This window comes from Lithobates pipiens, unplaced genomic scaffold (genome assembly GCF_037356315.1).
Source record: "Lithobates pipiens isolate NorthernLeopardFrog02 unplaced genomic scaffold, aLitPip1_a1.2 Scaffold_19, whole genome shotgun sequence".
NCBI classification, from domain to species: domain Eukaryota; kingdom Metazoa; phylum Chordata; class Amphibia; order Anura; family Ranidae; genus Lithobates; species Lithobates pipiens.
This window is the reverse complement of record NW_027507764.1, coordinates 79,924,640-79,944,841: the sequence shown is the minus strand read 5'-3', so window position 1 is coordinate 79,944,841 and position 20,202 is coordinate 79,924,640. Positions and strand designations below refer to the sequence as shown.

Genomic DNA, 20,202 nt, shown 5'->3' with positions numbered 1-20,202 from the left:
GTATTTCCAACCAGTTCAGAAATGATTTCAGTAGGTTTGGGAGTAATTCAGCTCTCTAACAGTTTTACATTAAAATAATACACCATATAGGAAATCTGAGAATGTTTTGTATTCTTTTAAAAGCAATTTTTTGAAAAACAATGAAACACAATAAGTGATACTGGTAATCAATGTATACATGTCAGTGAGTATATTAGAAAAGGTAGCATATACCTTCTTGGTATACAAGGATTTAAAAGGAAACGTGATTTAATAACCTTTATCTAGAGAGAAGAAGCAATGAAGAAATTGATTTTTCTGTTTTAAAGCCATGCTAGTATTGCCGAGTATTTTGCAGCTTGTGTTTAGAGGGTAATTCTGTTTTATACACTTTTTTGTCTCAGTTGATCTATTGCTTTAGGGCAGAAAATAATCAAGTTTATAGATAATATTCATTACCTATATTTTGTTACAACAATTACATGCAGGGTCTTGAAGTGCTTACTAGAGCTAAATTAGAATCTCAAAGTTTTACTTAATGCAGGCTGAAAACTGTGGGCACCGTGTGATGCCAAGTCTGTGTGAACGTTACCCAGTGACCTGATGACTGTTGGGAATTTACTGCATAAACAAAATGTAATTATTGGGCAGAGTAGACACTCCCATAGCTCTCAACTGTTCCTGATTTTGAGGGACTGTCCTTTATTCGGGACAAAGTCCCGCTGTCCCTCTCTCTTCCTCATTTGTTACTTATTTTGGTCTGATCTATATAGTTGTGTATAAAATGCGCTACTTATCAGTTTTACAGTACTAAACCTTTCATCCAGTTTCTTAATTGCTGCATTTGTAAATTTCAAGAGCCAATATAAAGGAATAGTGGTGGTAATAAAAAAGCACTTGTAGTCAAGACTGCAAAACCTGTATATATATATATATATATATATATATACAGTTGTGCTCATAATTTTACATACCCTGGCAGAATTTTTGATTTCTTGGCCATTTTTCAGAGAATATGAATGATAGCACAAAAATGTTTCTTTCACTCATGGTTAATGTTTGAATGAAGCCATTTATTAACTATCAACTGTGTTTACTTTTTTAAAATCACAATGACAACAGAAACGACCTAAATGACCCTGATCAAAAGTTTACATACCCCAGTTTTTAATACCGTGTATTGCCCCCTTTAACATCAATGACATCTTGAAGTCTTTTGTGGTATTTGTGGATGAGGCTCTTTATCTTCTCAGATGGTAAAGCTGCCCATTCCTCCTGGCAAAAAGCCTCCAGTTCCTGTAAATTCTTGGGCTGTCTTGCATGAACTGCATGTTTGAGATCTCCCCAGAGTGGCTCAATGATATTCAGGTCAGGAGACTGAGGTGGCCCCTCCAGAACCTTCACTTTATTCTGCTGTAGCCAATGACAGGTCAACTTGGCCTTGTGTTTTGGATCATTGTCATGTTGGAATGTCTAAGTACATCCCATGCGCAGCTTCCTGGCTGAATGCAAATGTTCCTCCAGTGTTTTTTGATAACATACTGCATTCATCTTGCCATCAATTTTGACCAAATTTCCTGTGTCTTTGTAGCTCACACATCCCCAAAACATCAGCGATCCACCTCCGTGTTTCACAGTAGGAATGGTGAACCTTTCATCATAGGCCTTGTTGACTCCTCTCCAAATGTAGTGTTTATGGTTATGGACAAATAGCTACATTTTGGTTTCATCACTCCAAATTACTTTTTGCCAGAAGGTTTGAGGCTCATCTCTGTGCTGTTTGGCATATTGTAAGCAGGATACTTTGTGGCATTTGCCTAGTAATGGCTTTCTTCTGGCGATTCGACCATGCAACCCATCTTTATTCAAGCGCCTCCTTATTGTGCATCTTGAAACAGCCACATCACATGTTTTCAGAGAGTCCTCTATTTCACCTGAAGTTATTTGTGGGTTTTTCTTCCCACACAATTTTTCCTGGCAGTTGTGGCTAAAATTTTAGTTGGTCTACTTCGTTTGGTTTCAACAGAACCCCTCATTTTCCACTTCTTGATTAGAGTTTGAACACTGCTGATTGGCATTCTCAATTCCTTGAATATCTTTTTATATCACTTATATTCCTGTTTTATACAGTTCAACTACCTTTTCCCGCAGATCCTTTGGCAATTCTTTTGCTTTACCCATGACTCAGAATCCAGAAACATCAGTGCAGCACTGGATAATAGGTGCAATGGTCTGTCAGGAGTCCAGAAACACATTGACGTTTTATACACACACACTAATTACAAGCAAACAGATCACAGGTGAGGATGGTTAACTTTAATAGCCATTCAAACCCCTTTGTGTCAACTTGTGTGCATGTTATCAGACCAAAATCACCAGGGTATGTAAACTTTTGATCTCGGTCATTTGGCTAGTTTCTGTTTTCATTATGATTTAAAAAGAGTAAATACAGTTGATTGATAATAAATGGCTTCAGCCAAACACTAACCAAACACGGCGGGGAAACCAGCCACGCGAGCAGGAACGGGGATTTGTGTGTGTAAACACGCAAATCCATATTCTGACAGGAGAGAAAAGACATATCCTTTGTTCTTACTATGTAGGAAAAACGATATGTCTCTTCCTCTCACTCCTATCCCCCTCACAGTTAGAACACACCCAGGGAACACACATTTAACCCCTTGATTGCCCCCTAGTGTTAACACCTTCCCTGTCAGTGACATTTACACAGTAAACAGTGCATTTTTATAGCACTGATCGCTGTATAAACGTCAATGGTCCCAAAAATGTGTCAAGTGTCCGATCTTTCTGTCACAATGTCACAATACCACTAAAAATCGCAGATCACGGCCATTACTATTAAAAAAAAAATAATAATTATAAAAAATACCATAAATCTATCACATAGTTTGTAGACGCTATAACTTTTGCACAAACCAATCAATATACGCTTATAGCGATTTTTTTTAACCAAAAATATGTAGAAGAATATGTATAAGAAATTTGTTTTTTTTAAAACATTTTTGGGGATATTTATTATAGCAAAAATTAAAAAATTTTTTTTTTCAAAATTGTTGCTCTTTTTTTGTTTATAGCGCAAAAATTAAAAACCGCAGAGGTTATCAAATACCACCAAAAGAAAGCTCTATTTGTGGGAAAATAAGGACGCCAATTTTGTTTGCGTACAGTGTCGCACGACTGCTCAATTGTCAGTTAAAGCAATGCAGTGCCGTATTGAAAAAAATGGCCTGATCATTCAGCAACCAAATCTTCCGGTTTGTAAGTAATTAAAGGTAAAGGAGAGATGTGGGGTCTTTCTGACCCCAGGTCTCTCCATAAAGAAGACCTGTCATCCTTATTTCTATTGCATGGAATGTTTACATTCCTTGCAATAGGAATAAAAGTGATTTAAAAAAAATAAAGGGACAGTGTAAAAATAAAAGTAAAACAAATAAGAAAAAAAAATTGTAAAGCCTCTGTGCTCTTGGACAGAAGCGAATGCATGCATAAGTCGTGCGCGCATATGTAAACGGTATTCACACCACACATGTGAGGTATCGCTGCAAACACAAGAGCGAGAGCATTAATGCTAATGCTAGACCTTCTCTGTAAGTCTAAAAGGTAACCTGCAAAGGCAAAGCGTCGCCTATGGAGATTTTTAAGTACCGTAGTTTGTCGCTATTCCACAGGTGTGCGCAATTTTAAAGCGGGACGTGTTAGGTATCTATTTACTTGGGGTAACATCATCTTTCACATTTTAGAAAAGAATTGGGGTATATATTGCGTGTGTGTTTTTTAATAACCAATAATTTTTTTTTTTTGTACAATTCTCTTTTAACCACTTAAGCCCCGGACCAATTTGCAGCCAAAGGACCAAGCCCCTTTTTGTGATTCGGCACTGCGTCGCTTTAACTTACAATTGCGCGGTCGTGCGACGTGGCTCCCAAACAAAATTGGCATTTTTTTCCAACAAATAGAGCTTTCTTTTGGTGGTATTTGATCACTTCTGCGGTTTTTATTTTTTGCGCTATAAACAAAAATAGAGCGCCAATTTTGAAAAAAATTCTATATTTTTTACTTTTTGCTATAATAAATATCCCCAAAAAATATATAAAAAACATTTTTTTCCCTCAGTTTAAGCCGATACGTATTCTTTTACATATTTTTGGTAAAAAAAATCGCAATTAGCGATTATTGATTGGTTTGCGCAAAAGTCATAGCGTTTACAAAATAGGGGATAGTTTTATAGCATTTTTATTAATATTTTTTTTTACTAGTAATGGCGGCGATCAGCGATTTTTATTGTGACTGCGACATTGGCGGATACATCAGACATTTTTGACACATTTTTGGGACCATTGTCATTTATACAGCAATCAGTGCTATGTAAATGACACTGGCAGTGAAGGAGTTAACCACTAGGGGGCAGTGTAGGTGTTATGTATGACGTTATGTGTTTTTTTATTGTAGGGGTGCGTGGCCTGGCATGTGACATCACTGATCGTCTTTCTCTGTAAAAGGGAACAGACGATCGGTGACAGTCACAGTAGGAAGCACGGTGAGAGGTTTGTTTACACAGACCTCTCCTCGTTCTTCAGCTCTGTGACCCAACCCGACCTGTGACCCGATCGCGGGACACCAGCGGCGATTGGGTTCGCTGGTCCCGCGGCCACGGTCACGGAGCTCAGGACCGGGTCCCGGACCCGACCCAGGGCTGGGCACTTAAAAAGCAAAATACAGGTACGTGCTTGTGCCAAGCCGTGACATTCTGCCGACGTACATCGCCGTGAGGCGGTCCTTAAGTGGTTAAGGGGGCATGGCAGTGGGGGTGTCCTATGCCTACATACTTCTGCTAATAGGTGTCCCTAATTCCCATCTCAAAAAGTTGAGAGGTATGGAGACTCCAGTACCTAGTACAATCATAATAGAACAACATACTGTAGGTAATGGAAATTATTTTCAAAATTGATTAATTTGGTGTCCTGGCTAAGAATATTAGCATAGCCTAGAAAAAAAAACTGAGTTACCCTGAAAACTTTTGACTTAACAACAGAAAGTTGCGTGGTATAGCTTTCAACACTGTGCGGATGTACACTGGAGAATTATGCATAACATTATAGTCCAGACTCTACTAATTCTATACTTCATCTGATCCATCAACTGCTGCAACCATGTGCTGTTTTTTTGCTGACATATTCCTCCTATGAATGTCTGTATTTTTATGTGTTGGTGTTTTGCATTTTTAATTGTTTTTATTATTTTGAAGACTGAAAGAATTTTGTGAGAAGGTGCATGCGTGAATATTTGTATAACTATAATATATAAATAAAAAATAATAAAAATATAGCGTATACAATTGCGACACAAGTTATATTGTAATTGAATGTTATTAAAAATGACCTTTCCATTTGCGTTTCGGCAGCGCTATCGTCTTCTCTAAAATGCGATGCAATATGGCTACCTGGAGGTATTCTGTACACAGATGATGTACAGAACCCCCCCCCCCCCAGATATTTAATTTCCGGCTTGTGTAGTTTTCTAGTGATTCTCCCATGTGCGTGCACTAAGATACAGGTCAGATTTTTGGCATCTCCTTTAACAAAAATGTAAATCTAAAGGGATGCAGGCCCTCCCACTTTCCTCATTAGAGCCCTACAGGTGCAGCAGCTGATAATTCTATTTATAATTATAAAATCACTCCTACACAGATTCACGTTGCACATGGACACAAACAAACAGCTATAACAAAAGGTAGGAATCTGCAACAGTTAAAATCCTTGCAATGTACATAAATCACCCAGAGGGAAATGTTTTTTCTCAACAAAAGTGCAGTTACTGTTTAAGCTGGCTATCTATGCTTCTATTCCCCCATCCACACTAAGGCCCTTTTCACACTGGGGACACGTTCATGGTAAAGCTTGTTTTAGTGGACTTCACTGCTGTTTAAGTGACGCTTTTTGGGCGCTAGCTGGGCGCTCTTAACCCCAAAAAAGGGGTTTAAAAACTCCAATTTTGCAGCGCTTTTAAGGTGATTTGAAAGCGCTGCCCATTCATTCCAATGGGCAGGGGTGTTTTGGGAGCAGTGTATACACCGCTCCTAACCCGCCACAAGGATGCTGCTTGCAAGACTTTTTTTCCCATTCCACAAGCGCACCGCCCCAGTGTGGAAGGGCACACTGGAATGAATGAGAGGCGGTTTTCAGGCGCTTAATAGAGGCTATTTCTAGCGCTAAAGTACCTGAAAATCGCCCCAATGTGAAAGGGGTCTAAGCACTGTGGACAGAGGATGGCCAGCTGTTGGCAATTGTAATCAGCTGCTGCTTCACTGGCTGCTGTATACCTGAACAGTCCATCTGACTGGAAGCATGCACTGTTTGGCCTACAGTTTTCTGAGCAGCTTCTTCAACAAAAGTCAATTCAATAATTGACTTTCATAGAGCAGTGTGGTGCCCACAGGGCCACTTGTAGTCTTGATTTTGGCTTTAGTTGCCATCTGAATTGTAAGGGGTAAATCTGAAACATTTATGTTTGATTGGGTTGATTTACTAAAAGATTGAATGCAAAGGGCATTTTCACTAATTCTAAAGTATGAGGTAAGACAAATTTCACTTTTTGGCAGTTTTAGAAAACCATGGTGCCTACAGCCTGAAATTGAATGGAAAGTGTAATTTCTTGCACAGCAGTTGTTATTTATATATATATAATTGTTATATTATATATATATATATATATATATATATATATATATATATATATATATATATATATATATATACATATATATATATATATAAATAAATAATTGTATGTATCATTATATATATATATATATATATATATATATATATATATATATATATATATATAAAGATGTCTGATACATTCATGTATTCATGTCTTCTTAAAAAAAAAAAAAGTTTGTTCATTTAGCAGATTGTTTGTAGGTCTCATATTGTATCTATGGTAAGTCTTGTTGTATAGGTTAAGATGTGTCTGTATGGAGGGCTATTGGGCTTGTCTGAGCATCCTGCAGTCCTCTGTGAAGGGCTATTAAAGCCACCATTCTAAAACAGGTCATTTTTCTTTCTAGAAAATGTTTCTTCATTGCTGCCATCCGCTGTGTTTTCCACTTTGCCTTGAGTGCCCACACAGCTGCATTTCTCATTTCTCATGAACTGTTTGTGTTGGACAGTCGCCTCTGGCTGCTGTGCAGCAATTTCTACCGAGTCACTAAAGGAATGAAAGGAAACCTTTTATGAGAGAGATATGGAGGTTGCCATTGCGGACTCTCTTTCTGAAAATGCTAGCTGCCTGGCAAGCATATTGATTCTTTTTCTTTAACACTATGGGATTCTGACCTGGAATTCAAATATGGACTGACATTTTTCTGTCTCTTTATATAAATTCTCATTAAGGGTCAATGACTCAGCATAACAGCCAGGTACCTAGCATTTTCAGAAAGAAGCCATCAATTAAATCCCAATCAATAAGAGTGCAATCAATCTGTAAACTGCTAATGCAATCCAACAACAAAACACAACTGTGCTGCTTTGGGAAGTCCTCTGTGTTGGGTTGATTTACTAAAGGCAAATAGACTGTGCACATTGCAAAGTACAGTTTGCTCCAGAGCTTAGTAAATGAGGTAAAACTTCATTTTACAAAGAATACCCAATCACATACAAGCAACATTTTAAAAACAGCATTTTTTGCTTGCACATGATTGGATGATAGAAGTCAGCAGGGCTTCTGCTCATTTACTAAGCTCTGGAGCGACTGCTCTTGCAGAGACAAACTGCACTTGGCATTGTGCACAGTCTATTTGCCTTTAGTAAATCAACCCAATAGAGTCTAGGCAAAGTGTAATATCTAGTTAACCGCTTATGGACTGCCCCACATACTTTTACTGCAGCAGGGCAACCCATAAGTGCAAAATCACGTATCTGTACGTGATTTTCTTCTTTGGCTCTGGGGGCACGCGCACGCTCCCCCAGAGTCCTGTTCCTGCTGTGATTGGACACAGTAGGAGCCAGTCAGTCTGTCCGGTGGATGCGATGTCCACCGGGAACCCGGCAATTATTCAGAGAGGCAAGAACGGCGGTCTGCCTATGTAAAGTGTACAGTCTAGATGTCTTTAGTAAATCAACCCCTTAGTGTCAGATTTGTCTGCCGTAATGTCGCAGTCCTGCTAAAAATCACTAATCAGCGTCATTACTAATAAAAAATATAAAAAAAACAAAAAGTCCCTAAATCTATCCCATAGTTTGTAGACGCTATAACTTTTGCGCAAACCAATCAATATACGCTTATTGGGATTTTTTCTTACTAAAAATATGTAGCAGAATACATATTGGTCTAAATTTCTGAAAACATTTGATTTAAAAAAATGTATTGGATGTTTTATAGCAGAAAGTAATAAATATATATATTTTTTTATAGTGCAAAAAATAAAAACCACAGAGGTGATCAAATACCACCAAAAGAAAGCTGTAATTGTAGGGAAAAAAAGGACTTCAATTTTATTTGGGTACAACATCGCAAGACTGCATAATTGTCAGTTAAAGTAACGCAGTACGATATTGCAAAAAATGGCCTGGTCAGGAAAGGGGTACAACCTTCCGGAGCTGAAGTGGTTAAATATGCTACTACTTTCCTACACCTTTTTTTTTCTGCTTTTCATTGCATTGAACCACATAGCAATCGCATGGCATCCATGCAGTCGCCTGCGTGTGTCAATGTAATATTAACAACACCCTCAACACCTCAACAGATCACAAAACAGTGCGCTTGACAGAATCGCATTGCATGCGTGTGAACACCCATGGGATTCGATTCAGATGTGGTGAAAAAAAGGGTCCTGCACCCTAGGTGCGGATGCGATACGATTTGAGCCATGTGCAAATCACATTATTAGAGGAAGTTTATAGCTTCTATGAAGGATGTTCAGTGTTCACAATGCAGATGTTCATAATGGGAAAAAGGCCCATGTCATATTAATAGTCCATTCAGTTTTCTCTATGGTGTTGCTTCCTATGTAACAGAAGCAGCGAAATGACAATTCATCACTGTTGCCTCCCTAGTGGCTGAGATTCTTCAGCATGTCACGCAGCAGAGTGACTTTACTGCTTATGGTATTTGCTGCACCATGGTGATTCTGCTGCTGGCAAGGTCCCACCAGAGTCCACAAAATTGCATGGGCCCAAGACAAGAAAAATGGAAAGATACACAGGTTGATTGTGCACTTTGCAAAGTGCAGTTGCCCTCTGCAAATGCAGTTGCTCCAGAGCTTAGTAAATGCTTACTTTGTAAAGAGAAGCCAATCACGTGCAAGAAAAAAAAAGAAAAAAACAACACAGCATTTTTGCTTGCACATGATTGGATGATGGAGGTCAGCAGAGCTTCTGCTCATTTACCAAAAAGTGCAGTCTTTTTGCCTTTAGTAAATTAACTCCTTAAAGTGGAGTTGCAGGTTTATTAAAAGTCAGCAGCTCCAAAAAGTGTAGTTGCTGATTTTTAATAAACAGACACTTACCTGTTCCACGGTCCAGCGATACGGCCGAATGGGTGTCGATCCTCTCCCCCTCCTTTCCGCCGGCGCCTCCATTGCCACTCTGGGCACCCAGCCATGACAGCTTTCGGCTTCATGGCCGGGCACGCACGGCGCAGGCGCGAGTCGTGCTCTGCTCCCTGAGTGGATAGGCGATCTCCTGGGACCTTTCACGTGTCCCAGGAGATCGCCTAGAGGGAGGGGCCACCTAAGGCGAAAGGAGGAGTCACCTAGGCGGTCCCTGGAAGTCCCCCTCCTAACGAAGCCCCCGCTCACCCCCCCCCCCCCCCAAAATTACATGTAAGGGGAGGAGGAGTGCTTAAAGCGAAAGTTCCATTTTTGGGTGGAACTCCACTTTAATCTGATATTACCTTTTATTTACAGGAATTATTATTTTTTATTTCTTGTGACTCCACTTGCAGTAAAAGCTCTTTCAGATACCACAGGATTCCTATAGCCAGACCTAGGGTTGCACCGATACCATTTTTTTGCAACAAGTAGGAGTACCGATACTTTTTTTTTAGTACTCGCCGATATCAATTACCGATACCTACTGCAACTGTTTTGTTTTCACTTCAGCAATGGTACAATGGTACAAAGCATTCTAAAGTTATTTACAAATTAATTAAATAGATTTTTGTTTTTAACTGTGCGCTTTTTCAATGTGAAATGTGTAAATTTATGTTAATATATATATATGCAAAAATATTCACTGACAAAGCAAACAATTTTTTTTTTTATTGTTTATCGTTTATAAAATAGACATGAACAAAAAAAACAAAAAAAAGGAAAATAATAATTAAACAGAGGAGAGTAGGGAGTTAATTGAGGCTGATTAGAGTAAGTTAAGTGTTACTAAGGGGTTAAACAGAGGAACATTTTTTTCATCCCTTTGATCTGCAGATGAAGAAACAGAAAGATACAAAAAGAAACAATGTTTCTTTTTATTTTAGTGTTTCAGGCTGAGCAATGTTGTTAATAAACATTGCCAGCTGCTTTTTTTGACAGCTCCAATTACCGGACTTCTTTAACACTTCAGCTGTCAACAGCGGAGACCCACTGACAGCTCAAAGAACTGAGCCTCAAAGTATCGGTTTCAGGTATCAATGCATTTACATGAGTACCGATACTTGTGCAAATACTCGGTATCGGCACCGATACCGATACTAGTATCGGCACCGATACCGATACTAGTATCGGCACCGATACCGATACTAGTATCGGTACCGATACCGATACTAGTATCGGTACAACCCTAGCCAGAAAAACCTCTTCTGCTGTGGGAGGCATTTCCCCATCAACACTAATTGTGTAAAGCCTCATACACACGTTCGGACTTTGTACAAACTTTTCCGTGGACTTTTGTACAAAGGGCGTGGTCCACAAGTTTGTATTGCATACACACGGTCGGACTTTTTGACAACAAACACGAACGTAATGACGTCACAACGTACTGACGCCGCTTCAAAAGAGGACGTTCAATGACTCCAGCGCCACCTTTGGTGAACTTCTGTATTGTAGTCTGATCTTTTGCATTGGTTCTGAGCATGCGTGTTTGTACCTTGTACAAAAGTCAGATGCTTTTGCGTACACAAGGTCAGACTTTACTCCATCTGACTTTTGTTGCCAGAAAGTTTGTCCGTTCGCACAGCCAACAAAAGTCAGATGAAAACAGAAAAAGTTTGTCCGATGGAGCGTACACACAGTCGGATGTTGCTCCAAAACAGCTAATTTGCATGTTTGTTGTCAAAAAGTCCGACCGTGTGTACGGGCCTTTAACCACTTCCCGACCAGCGCACGACGATGTACGTCGACAGAATGGCACGGGCAGGCATATTGGCGTACATGTACGTCCAATATTCGTTGCCGCCGTGCCATCGGGAGCGCGCCGCCGGCGGCGCGCTCCCGCGCTGGTTGGGACCCCCGTGAGTCCGGTCGCGGGACCCGCGGACTCGATCGCCGCGGGCATCCCCGCGATCGTCTCACGGAGCGGCCGAATGGAGGAAATGCTGTATAAACAACATTTTTACATTCTGCCTAGCAACTAGTGACGCTGATCTCTGCTCCATGTGATTGGAGCAGAGATCAGTGTACACTAAATGAAAGCCCAACCCCCCCACAGTTAGTAACACACCCCTAGGAACACTTAACCCCTACACTGCCACCCACTGGTTAACCCTTTCACTGCCAGTGTCATTTACACAGGAATCACTGCATTTATATAGCAGTGATTACTGTATAAATGACAATGGTCCCAAAAATGTGTCAAAAATGTCCGATGGGTCCCCCACAATGTCGCAGTCACAATAAAAATCGCACATCGCCACCATTACTAGTAAAAAAAAATAATAAAAAATTATTAATAAAAATGCTATAAAACTATCCCTATTTTGTAAACGCTATAACTTTTGCGCAAACCAATCAATAATCGCTTATTGCGATTTTTTTACCAAAAATATGTAGAAGAATACGTATCGGCCTAAACTGAGGGAAAAAAATGTTTTTTTATATATTTTTGGGGGATATTTATTATTACAAAAAGTAAAAAATAATGCGTTTTTTTCAAAATTATCGCTCTATTTTTGTTTATAGCGCAAAAAATAAAAACCGCAGGGGTGATCAAATACCACCAAAAGAAAGCTCTATTTGTGGGAAAAAAAGGACGTTAATTTTGTTTGGGAGCCACGTCGCACGACCGCGCAATTGTCAGTTAAAGCGACGCAGTGCCGAATCGCAAAAAGTGGTCTGGTCTTTGACCAGCAAATTGGTCCGGTCTGAAAGTGGTTAATATGGGAACTGAGCAGTTTCCTTTCCTTCCACCTGTAGTGGAAGTTAAGAAAATTGTGTCATCTTAGAGCTGCTTTAGTGCCAGTTCACACTTGTGTGATGTCAGACATCGCATGTGATTTGTACCGCATTGCTGTGCAGATCACATGCGATGTTTGTGCGATGTGAATTCTGCCATAAAAAATGTATGGCTAAATTCGCATCGCATTCAGGCCGATCTTGTGCAGGAACCCCGGCACCAGAATCGTATCACATGAGTAATTACACCCATGTGATCAGATTCCTGTCCGAATGCACAGTTCGCACTGCAATCTATGAACCGATCTGGGGGGTATCATTAACTTTGTATTCACACTCCAAGAGTTTTGCATTGGGCAGTGTGAACCGCCAGTAATTCAGGTGTGACGCAGAAACCCGCACTGGATTCGCAGGGTTTTCCACATCACACCAGTGTGAACCGAGCCTTAAAGGAGTTGTAAGGGCAGGAGGTTTTTTATCTTAACCACTTAAGGACGAGCCTCTTTTTGACACTTGTTTACAAGTTAAAATCTTTTTTTTTTTGCTTACAGCCCCCAAATATTTTATATTTTTAGACACTCCAGAGAATAAAATGATGGTTGTTGCAATACTTTACATTTTGACTTACAAAATAAGACAACAGTAAATTTAGCCCAATTGTTTTTAGATTGTGAAAGATAATGTTACGCCGAGTAAATTGATACCCAACATGTCACTCTTCAAGTTTGCACCTGCTCATGGAATGGAGACAAACTTTTACCCTTAAAAATCTCCATAGGTGACATTTAAAAATGTATCCAGATTACATGTTTAGAGTTACAGAAGAGGTCTTGTGCTAGAATTATTGCTCTCACTCTAACGATCGCTGAGATACCTCACATGTGTGGTTTGAACACCGTTTTTATATGTGGGCGCGACTTATGTATGCGCTCGCTTCTGTGCGTGAGCTTAGTGGGACGCTTTAAAAAAATGTTCTTATTTATTTCACTTTTTATTTTTACACTGTCCTTAGGAATAAAAGTGACCCAATATTTTTTTTTCAATTGCAAGGAATCTAAACATCCCTTGTAATAGAAAAAAAGCATGACAGGACATCAGATCTCATATTTACACAAAAATGCAATAAAAAAAATAACATTTCATATTTTGAATTTTTTTTTAAAACCATTGGGTGGTGGAAGTGACGTTTGATGGCGCTTCTGTCATTCAATGTTATGGAGCAGAGTGGCGGCCATCTTTCCCTCACTCGGCTCCATGCCTGTCAGGAGGAAGGGCACGATCGTCTCCACTGCTACCAACGGCTCCGGTAAGCGGTGGAGAGGACCGCAATGCGACGGGGCAGACGGGCCTCTCCCTCCCCCGATAAAAGTGATCTTGCGGCATATGCGCCGCGTAGGCCACTTTTATCTGAAAGCCAGCTGCTTGCTGTTGTTGAAAATATCTGCTGCCATAACAACGGTATTTAGCGTCAACGTACAATGATGGCGATTTGCGATAATTGGTTAATGCATTCTATGCATTAAGATAAAAAGCCTTCTGTGTGTAGCAGCCCCTCACCCCCCCCCCCCCCCAATTACTTATCTCTCTCCTCTCTCTAGCAATGTCCACAAGTGTCTCAGCCGGGACTCTCCTCCTGATTGGCTGAGACACAGCCTTGGTGCCATTGGCTCCCACGGCTGTCAATCAAAGTAACTTAGCCAATCAGAAGAGAGAGGGGTTGGGCCGGGTCAGACTCCATGTCTGAATGGATACACGGAGCTGTGACAGGGCTGCGGTGCCCCCATAGCAAGCTGCTTGTTGTGGGGGTGCTCGACAGGAGGGAGGGGCCAGGCTCACAGAAGCGCTAAAGCAACTGCACAGAGGAGGTAAGTGTAACATGTTTGTTATTTTTTTTTTTTTTAAACAACAGTTTACAATGTATGGAAATTGGCGATGCGCTTAAAAAAGTCCAACATGGACCCAAAATATATTCCTGGCACAGACTCAACTGGCACAAACATGTAAATTTAATCCACTCTAAAAAGCCCAAAATAAGCCAAAGGGACGTGTCTTGAGGTATCAGATAAGTGAAGAGACCACCATCACCTAAACACACTGCCTCTTACCCTTAGGTAGATGATAACAAGCATGAATATAAATCAATGGCAGCTCCTCAACGGCACGGGGGTGACTCTGTGTCTCCTTCACAGTTTGGTGGCTCAGGGTTGATGACACTGTAGTTGTCACACATGCATGCAGCAGGTGTTAGGCAGTTATATGTTCTTTTGGTGAATAAGGATCAGCATATGGTGCAAACCAACTGCAATCAACAAGTGGCTTGGAGCAAACCAAAAAAGAAGAAATTTGGGTTTTTCTAGAGACTTTACAATGACTTTAATGAACATGTACTAACAAGGAGCATACTGATAGGATGAAAGAGCAAAATAACAGCGAGTTGAGCTTCCTTTCATTGTGAAGTCACAGGTTGAGGGATGAGCAGGAGGACCTAGCTGTATTACTGCAGTAGAGAAAATGTAGTTCTCCATGCTGTCTATGTTGTCTGGTAGGGCTGAATAAATTACAGAATGGGATGGAAAGAAATACTAACACTTTGACAGGTAAAATACACAGGTGTTTCATCTGTGTATTCATGCGTTTGCATGGAATTGAGCTGTAGTCTTTGTACTTTGCATGGAATTGAACTGTACTTTGCTAATAGGGATCTGACTTTTCAGCCAAGCTTTACCAGCTGCCATTCCACTGCCCAGTTAAAGTGCCCTCACAGGCCTCTGAAATATATCGTATGAATTTCCCAGATTTAAAATTCGGCATAATTTTTAAGCAAAAGCATTAGAATAAAATGTCGTCTGGACACCATTTTTGTAGATGTAGACCTCATCTCCTATGTCAGCCAGAAAATGTAAAAATGCAATGCTCTTGTCCCAGGTTTCAAACACTGATTTTAAGGGCCAGTGTTAACGGTTTTGGGCTTGTATAGATGACTATGAATTAATTGACAGGTGCATTTAGCCTGAAGTTGACCTCCTCCTGACCTGCATTTGACCCCTTTCACACAGGGCAGATCCGTTTTGACGGACTCCGCTTTGCTCAGCAGGTATCAGTCTGCTTATCCCCACTGAGCAGGCGGATGACATGTCGGTCTCCACTCACTGTGCAGAAATGTTTCCACCTGAATTTCGGGTTGGCCAGTGAATGGGGGAATTACAGGTGCTGCAGAAGTGGTGGGCTCCCAATTCGGATTGGCAAATGCAGCAGGAAGGGCACTATGAGCTCGTTGGGCCTGTCTTTGTCTTCTTGGTGGCTGCGGGACACTAGTTGTGCTAGCCACCTCACCAGCTTGAACTGTACTTATGGGATTTGCCATGTCACCACGTGTTACTGCAGTGCTGGATGTAGGTGCTTGCCAGTTCACCAGAAGGATGAGCGGCACTAGTACTGGCTCTCTGCTCCATACGAGAGCCCTGCGATTCTTGCACCTCAACAATAGCAGAAGAACGGGGCCGGGTACGCCTGACCTTTGCAGGGACCACTACTCTGTCGTCAGAGCTATCGATCAGGGTGCCACTGCTGTCTACAGGTTCGTATTCTGAGCCTGAGTTCCTCTTCACTCTCATCTGTCATGCTCAGAAATGTGTAGGCCTCTTCACTAGTGTGCTTGCGATTGGACATTTTGGCCTCTAAATTAACTAGTGTGACTCACAGGAAAAAAGAGCACCTGACTGTCAGCGACTGCTTCAAACGCCACCAAAAAACCTGTTAACGTTTGCAGGGATCTTGCCTGACCCTGCGAATGCTTCAGTTATGTGTTTAGTGTTTTGTAAGCGACAGTGATCGATTAATACTGCACTTGGGTGGGCTGGGCTGAGGAAAACGGCTAAACGCAGGTGCTAGCAGGTATCTGGGATGATCCTGCTAACGCTGCGTTTTTGGGAACCCTAAACTATTGGGGATGCTAATATAGTTCTGTTCAGATCAAAGATATCGATCTGCTCATACACTATACTACTAAGGGAGGTGTATGGTCGTGGGTGTTAGCGCCACTGGCACTAATCTGACACTGCCTGGGGTGACGCAGACCCTAACTGATGCTAAAACCTGCCAGGGGATCAGGGGGTTAAACCTTTATTGGGTAATATATGGCTGGTGCCCTAACGCTATAAAAAACAAACTAACTAACCAGCGTCACCCGTAACACTAATATGGTGACCACTGGTGACAGGAGGTAATCAAGGGGTTAAACCTTTATTGGGGGGGTCCCTTAGACCTATCTGGGGCTACTTCTAAGTATCCTAACAAATGACACCAGTACAGTGATCAAAGAAAAATATGAAAACTGCACTGGAGGACACAGTGACAGGTGGTGAAGTGGTTAACTGGGGGGACGATCAGGGGGTAATCGTTGGTAAAATGTGTGCCTATGTGTACTGTGTCAGTGTGGTGTTGGTGCAACTCACGTCTGGATGTCCTCTCTCTGGAACAGAAAAGAGTTCCATGAGGGGAGATGACATCACTTCCCCTGCCTGTGTTTACACTTACACAGGCAGGGGAGGACTTCATTTGTCAGAACCAATCAGCAGATCCAGGCCAGAAATCATTGGCCTGGGCCTGGAGACAGATTGGTTCTGAATCAAATCCACACTACTTGTTTTTTTTTTCATTAAACCCAGCGGGGCTGAGCGAAAAAAACTATGCGATATTAGTACAGCAATCTTTCCGATGTGCTATTGTGTTTTGACTGAGGGGATGGCCCACCGCCGCCGAAACATTGGTCAGCAATCTCAGCCATTGACTGAGGGCATTGATCAGAAGCCCATCGGCACACCTTTTTTGGTCATGCCCCTTCCACAGAAGCTGGCCGAGTGGGCGGCTACTGTCAGAGCGGCTGCAGTACACACGGGCCAAATGTTGGACAGTTTCTATTGAAGCACAGTTTTCTTTGCAGAGAAATGGTATTGTATTCTTAGTGAGTAGGCATTTTGTCCTGGTGATGACTGTTACTGAGACAGAAAGTGAGAAGGAACGTTCAAAAGTTTACAAAATGGGAGGCGAGAGGGGGAGTCATCCTGTTCCACTGCCAGCTGTCTAAGAGGACAATTCCCCTTACTTTGTAGAAATTTCCTCTCACTCTCTATTGCGCCTGTGGGACAGGAAATGAAGAAAAATTCAAGTAAAAAAATATAGGTCATAAACCGCAAAATGCAAAAGAGAAACATTGAGTGCCTATAGCGGCACACGTATGGACCAGACATAGGTAGAAAAGCACTTAGCACAAAGTATTTATGTAATACAATAAAATGAATAATCTTTTACTAATTTTACTTAAATGAACTGAAATCTGATTGGTTCCTTGGGGTTTCTGTACTTTTTACATCACCACTGCTTTTTGAACAAATGTGCTTTAGGTGCCAAAAACTAAGCCGACTTTCGTTTTCTCTGCCCACACAACAGAGACAGGTGCTGTCCGCTCTCAGCCAAATAGCGAAGCATTCAGTGGATTTGGCAGAAATGGTAGTCGAGGCAGAAATCTTCCCAGTCGTCCTGACTTGCCTGAAGGATCCCGACGAATATGTCAAGAAAAATTCAGCAACTCTAATTCGAGAAATTGCCCGACACACACCCGAGGTAATGTGTTCCAAATAGCAACATGCAGCGTTAATATACAACTCAGCAATGGATTAATAGCAGCACTCAGCGCTAGATTGGTGGGTTGAGGGAGTAAACTGCAAATTAAAATGATACTTTAATCCTTTTGTACATGAGTCATCATCAGATAAATTAGCGTGTGGGATATTTAAATCCTTTCTTTTGTTGCTAGTCACAGTAATGTGGCTCAGCAGGACTCCTGTGGGCTGCAGCGAAGCGACCTGTTGCCCTCAAGGGTTTGCTGCTAAGCTGACGTCTCTTGTTGACAGAGCAGTCCTAATGAACACCAAGAAATATGGAGATCTTAATAAGACTTGTTGCTGCTGATCTGAAATCAATAAATAAGCATTAATGTAAGCATGCATGTTTTTTTTTTTCTGTGGCTGTATCACAGCGAGTAGCTGCCATTAATTTTCGGAGCTCTGCATTGTCTCTCTGCTGCTCTTCCCCCAATTAATACAAAGGCACAGGGCAAGGTGCAGATCTGAGAGATGTCACAACGATTTAGCCCACCATTTTATAAATCCCTTCTCTCCATTCTTTAATTTCCTTTTCATGCCATTTGACAGAGATTTCGCACAAATTGCCATTAAACTGTGTCATATGTTGTCGTAATGAATTAATGTTAAAATTGAATGGATTAATGTTAAAATTAATTTTATAGCAAAACTTTTAGCCATTTTAACCACTTGCTGCCTGCCCACAGTAGATTTATTGTGGGTGGGCAGCATCTGCCAGCTAAGTGACGTACTGGTACATCGCTCAGCACATGCGCACCAGAATGCCACCTGAGGTGTGCAGTGGCGTAATCCTATGACTGCTGTGTCCAACGAATCACAATGCTTGGTACCTTGCCTCTGTGAATGGCCAGGGTATCATGTGATCATTATGACCAATCATAGCGATTACATAATTACATGTAAGCAAGCCAGTCATGAGTGGCTTCCTTTCATGACAGCTTGCTTCCTAGTGTGAATCTGTGATCGGACCACAGCTATCACATGGTACCTGGACCAATCACAGCACCCTGTACCATGTGATTAGCTGTAGCCAATCACAGTATCACAATAGTAAGCAAACTGTCATGAATTAAAGCCATTCATGACAGTTACTGTTATAAGCAATAACAGTCCCACCCAGAGTACTACAGTGACACTAGGTTACATAGTTAGTAAGGTTGAATAAAGACACCAGTCCAACCTGAGTGAGGGTCTACAATTGTCCCTATCCCTGTACATTGCACACTCACATTGGTCCCTACCCTCAAGGAGCCCACAATCCAAGGTCCCCATTCATATAATAGGGCCAATTTTGGACAGAAGCCAATTAACCTACCTGCATGTCTTTGGAGTGTGGGAGGAAACCAGGGTACCCAGAGGAAACCCACGCAGGCACAGGGAGAACATGTAAACTCCAGGCAGGTAGTGTCGTGGTTGGGATTCGAACCAGTGACCCTTTTTACTGCTAGGTGAGAGTGCTAACCACTACACCACTGTGCCACCCAGTTTTTATGTAAAAAAATGTAAAAAAAAAAAAAATAGAGAAACCATGTTAAAAAAAGAGAAAACGAATGTTAAAAAAATGTAATAAAAAATGATAAAAAAAAAAATGATTTTACATACTGTCACCAGTCAGTATTCCTGGTCACTGCTACATCAGTCATATGATGATGCTTTACTGCACTGGGGACAGTATGTAAAAAAAAAAAAAAAAAAAAGTTTATTGAATTTCTTCATTTTTCAAAAATATGTGACAAAAAATTACAACTTCAAAAAAACCTGCAATGCCTCTTACTAAATAACTGTCTACTTTCCAAAAAGAGGTAATTTGGGGTATATTTGTTCTGTACTGGCATTTTAAAGGCCTCAAGAAATGAGATGCATTCAGGCCATTAGTACATCAGGACTGATCAATTCTCAAATATACGGACCATCTTTTGTAGACTCTAACTTTCATACTGACTAAATAATACATATTAATTTGGGTTAATTTTACCAAAGAAATGTAAGAGAATACATTTTGATCTAGATTAATTATTTGCAAAATGTTATAACAGAAACTAAGAAAACATTTTCATATTATTTTTGTTTGTATAGAAATAAAAAAAAAACAGTGGTGATCAAATACTGCCAAAAGAAAGCTTTATTTGTGAGGAAAATATGATATAAATGTAATTTGTGTACAGTGTTGCATGACCGAGCAATTGCCAGTTAAAGTAGCACAGTGGCGAA

At 40.9% G+C, this 20,202-nt stretch overlaps 1 protein-coding gene across 1 annotated transcript in view; it reads left to right on the top strand.

The window, feature by feature from the left end:
* SPAG6 (sperm associated antigen 6) overlaps positions 1 to 20,202 on the top strand; it is a 151,380-nt gene that overhangs the window by 73,281 nt on the left and 57,897 nt on the right. Inside the window, exon 6 of the mRNA XM_077490957.1 lies at positions 17,777 to 17,950. Coding sequence (XP_077347083.1) covers positions 17,777 to 17,950 — 174 coding nt within the window. The remainder of the gene's footprint in view (positions 1 to 17,776; positions 17,951 to 20,202) is intronic.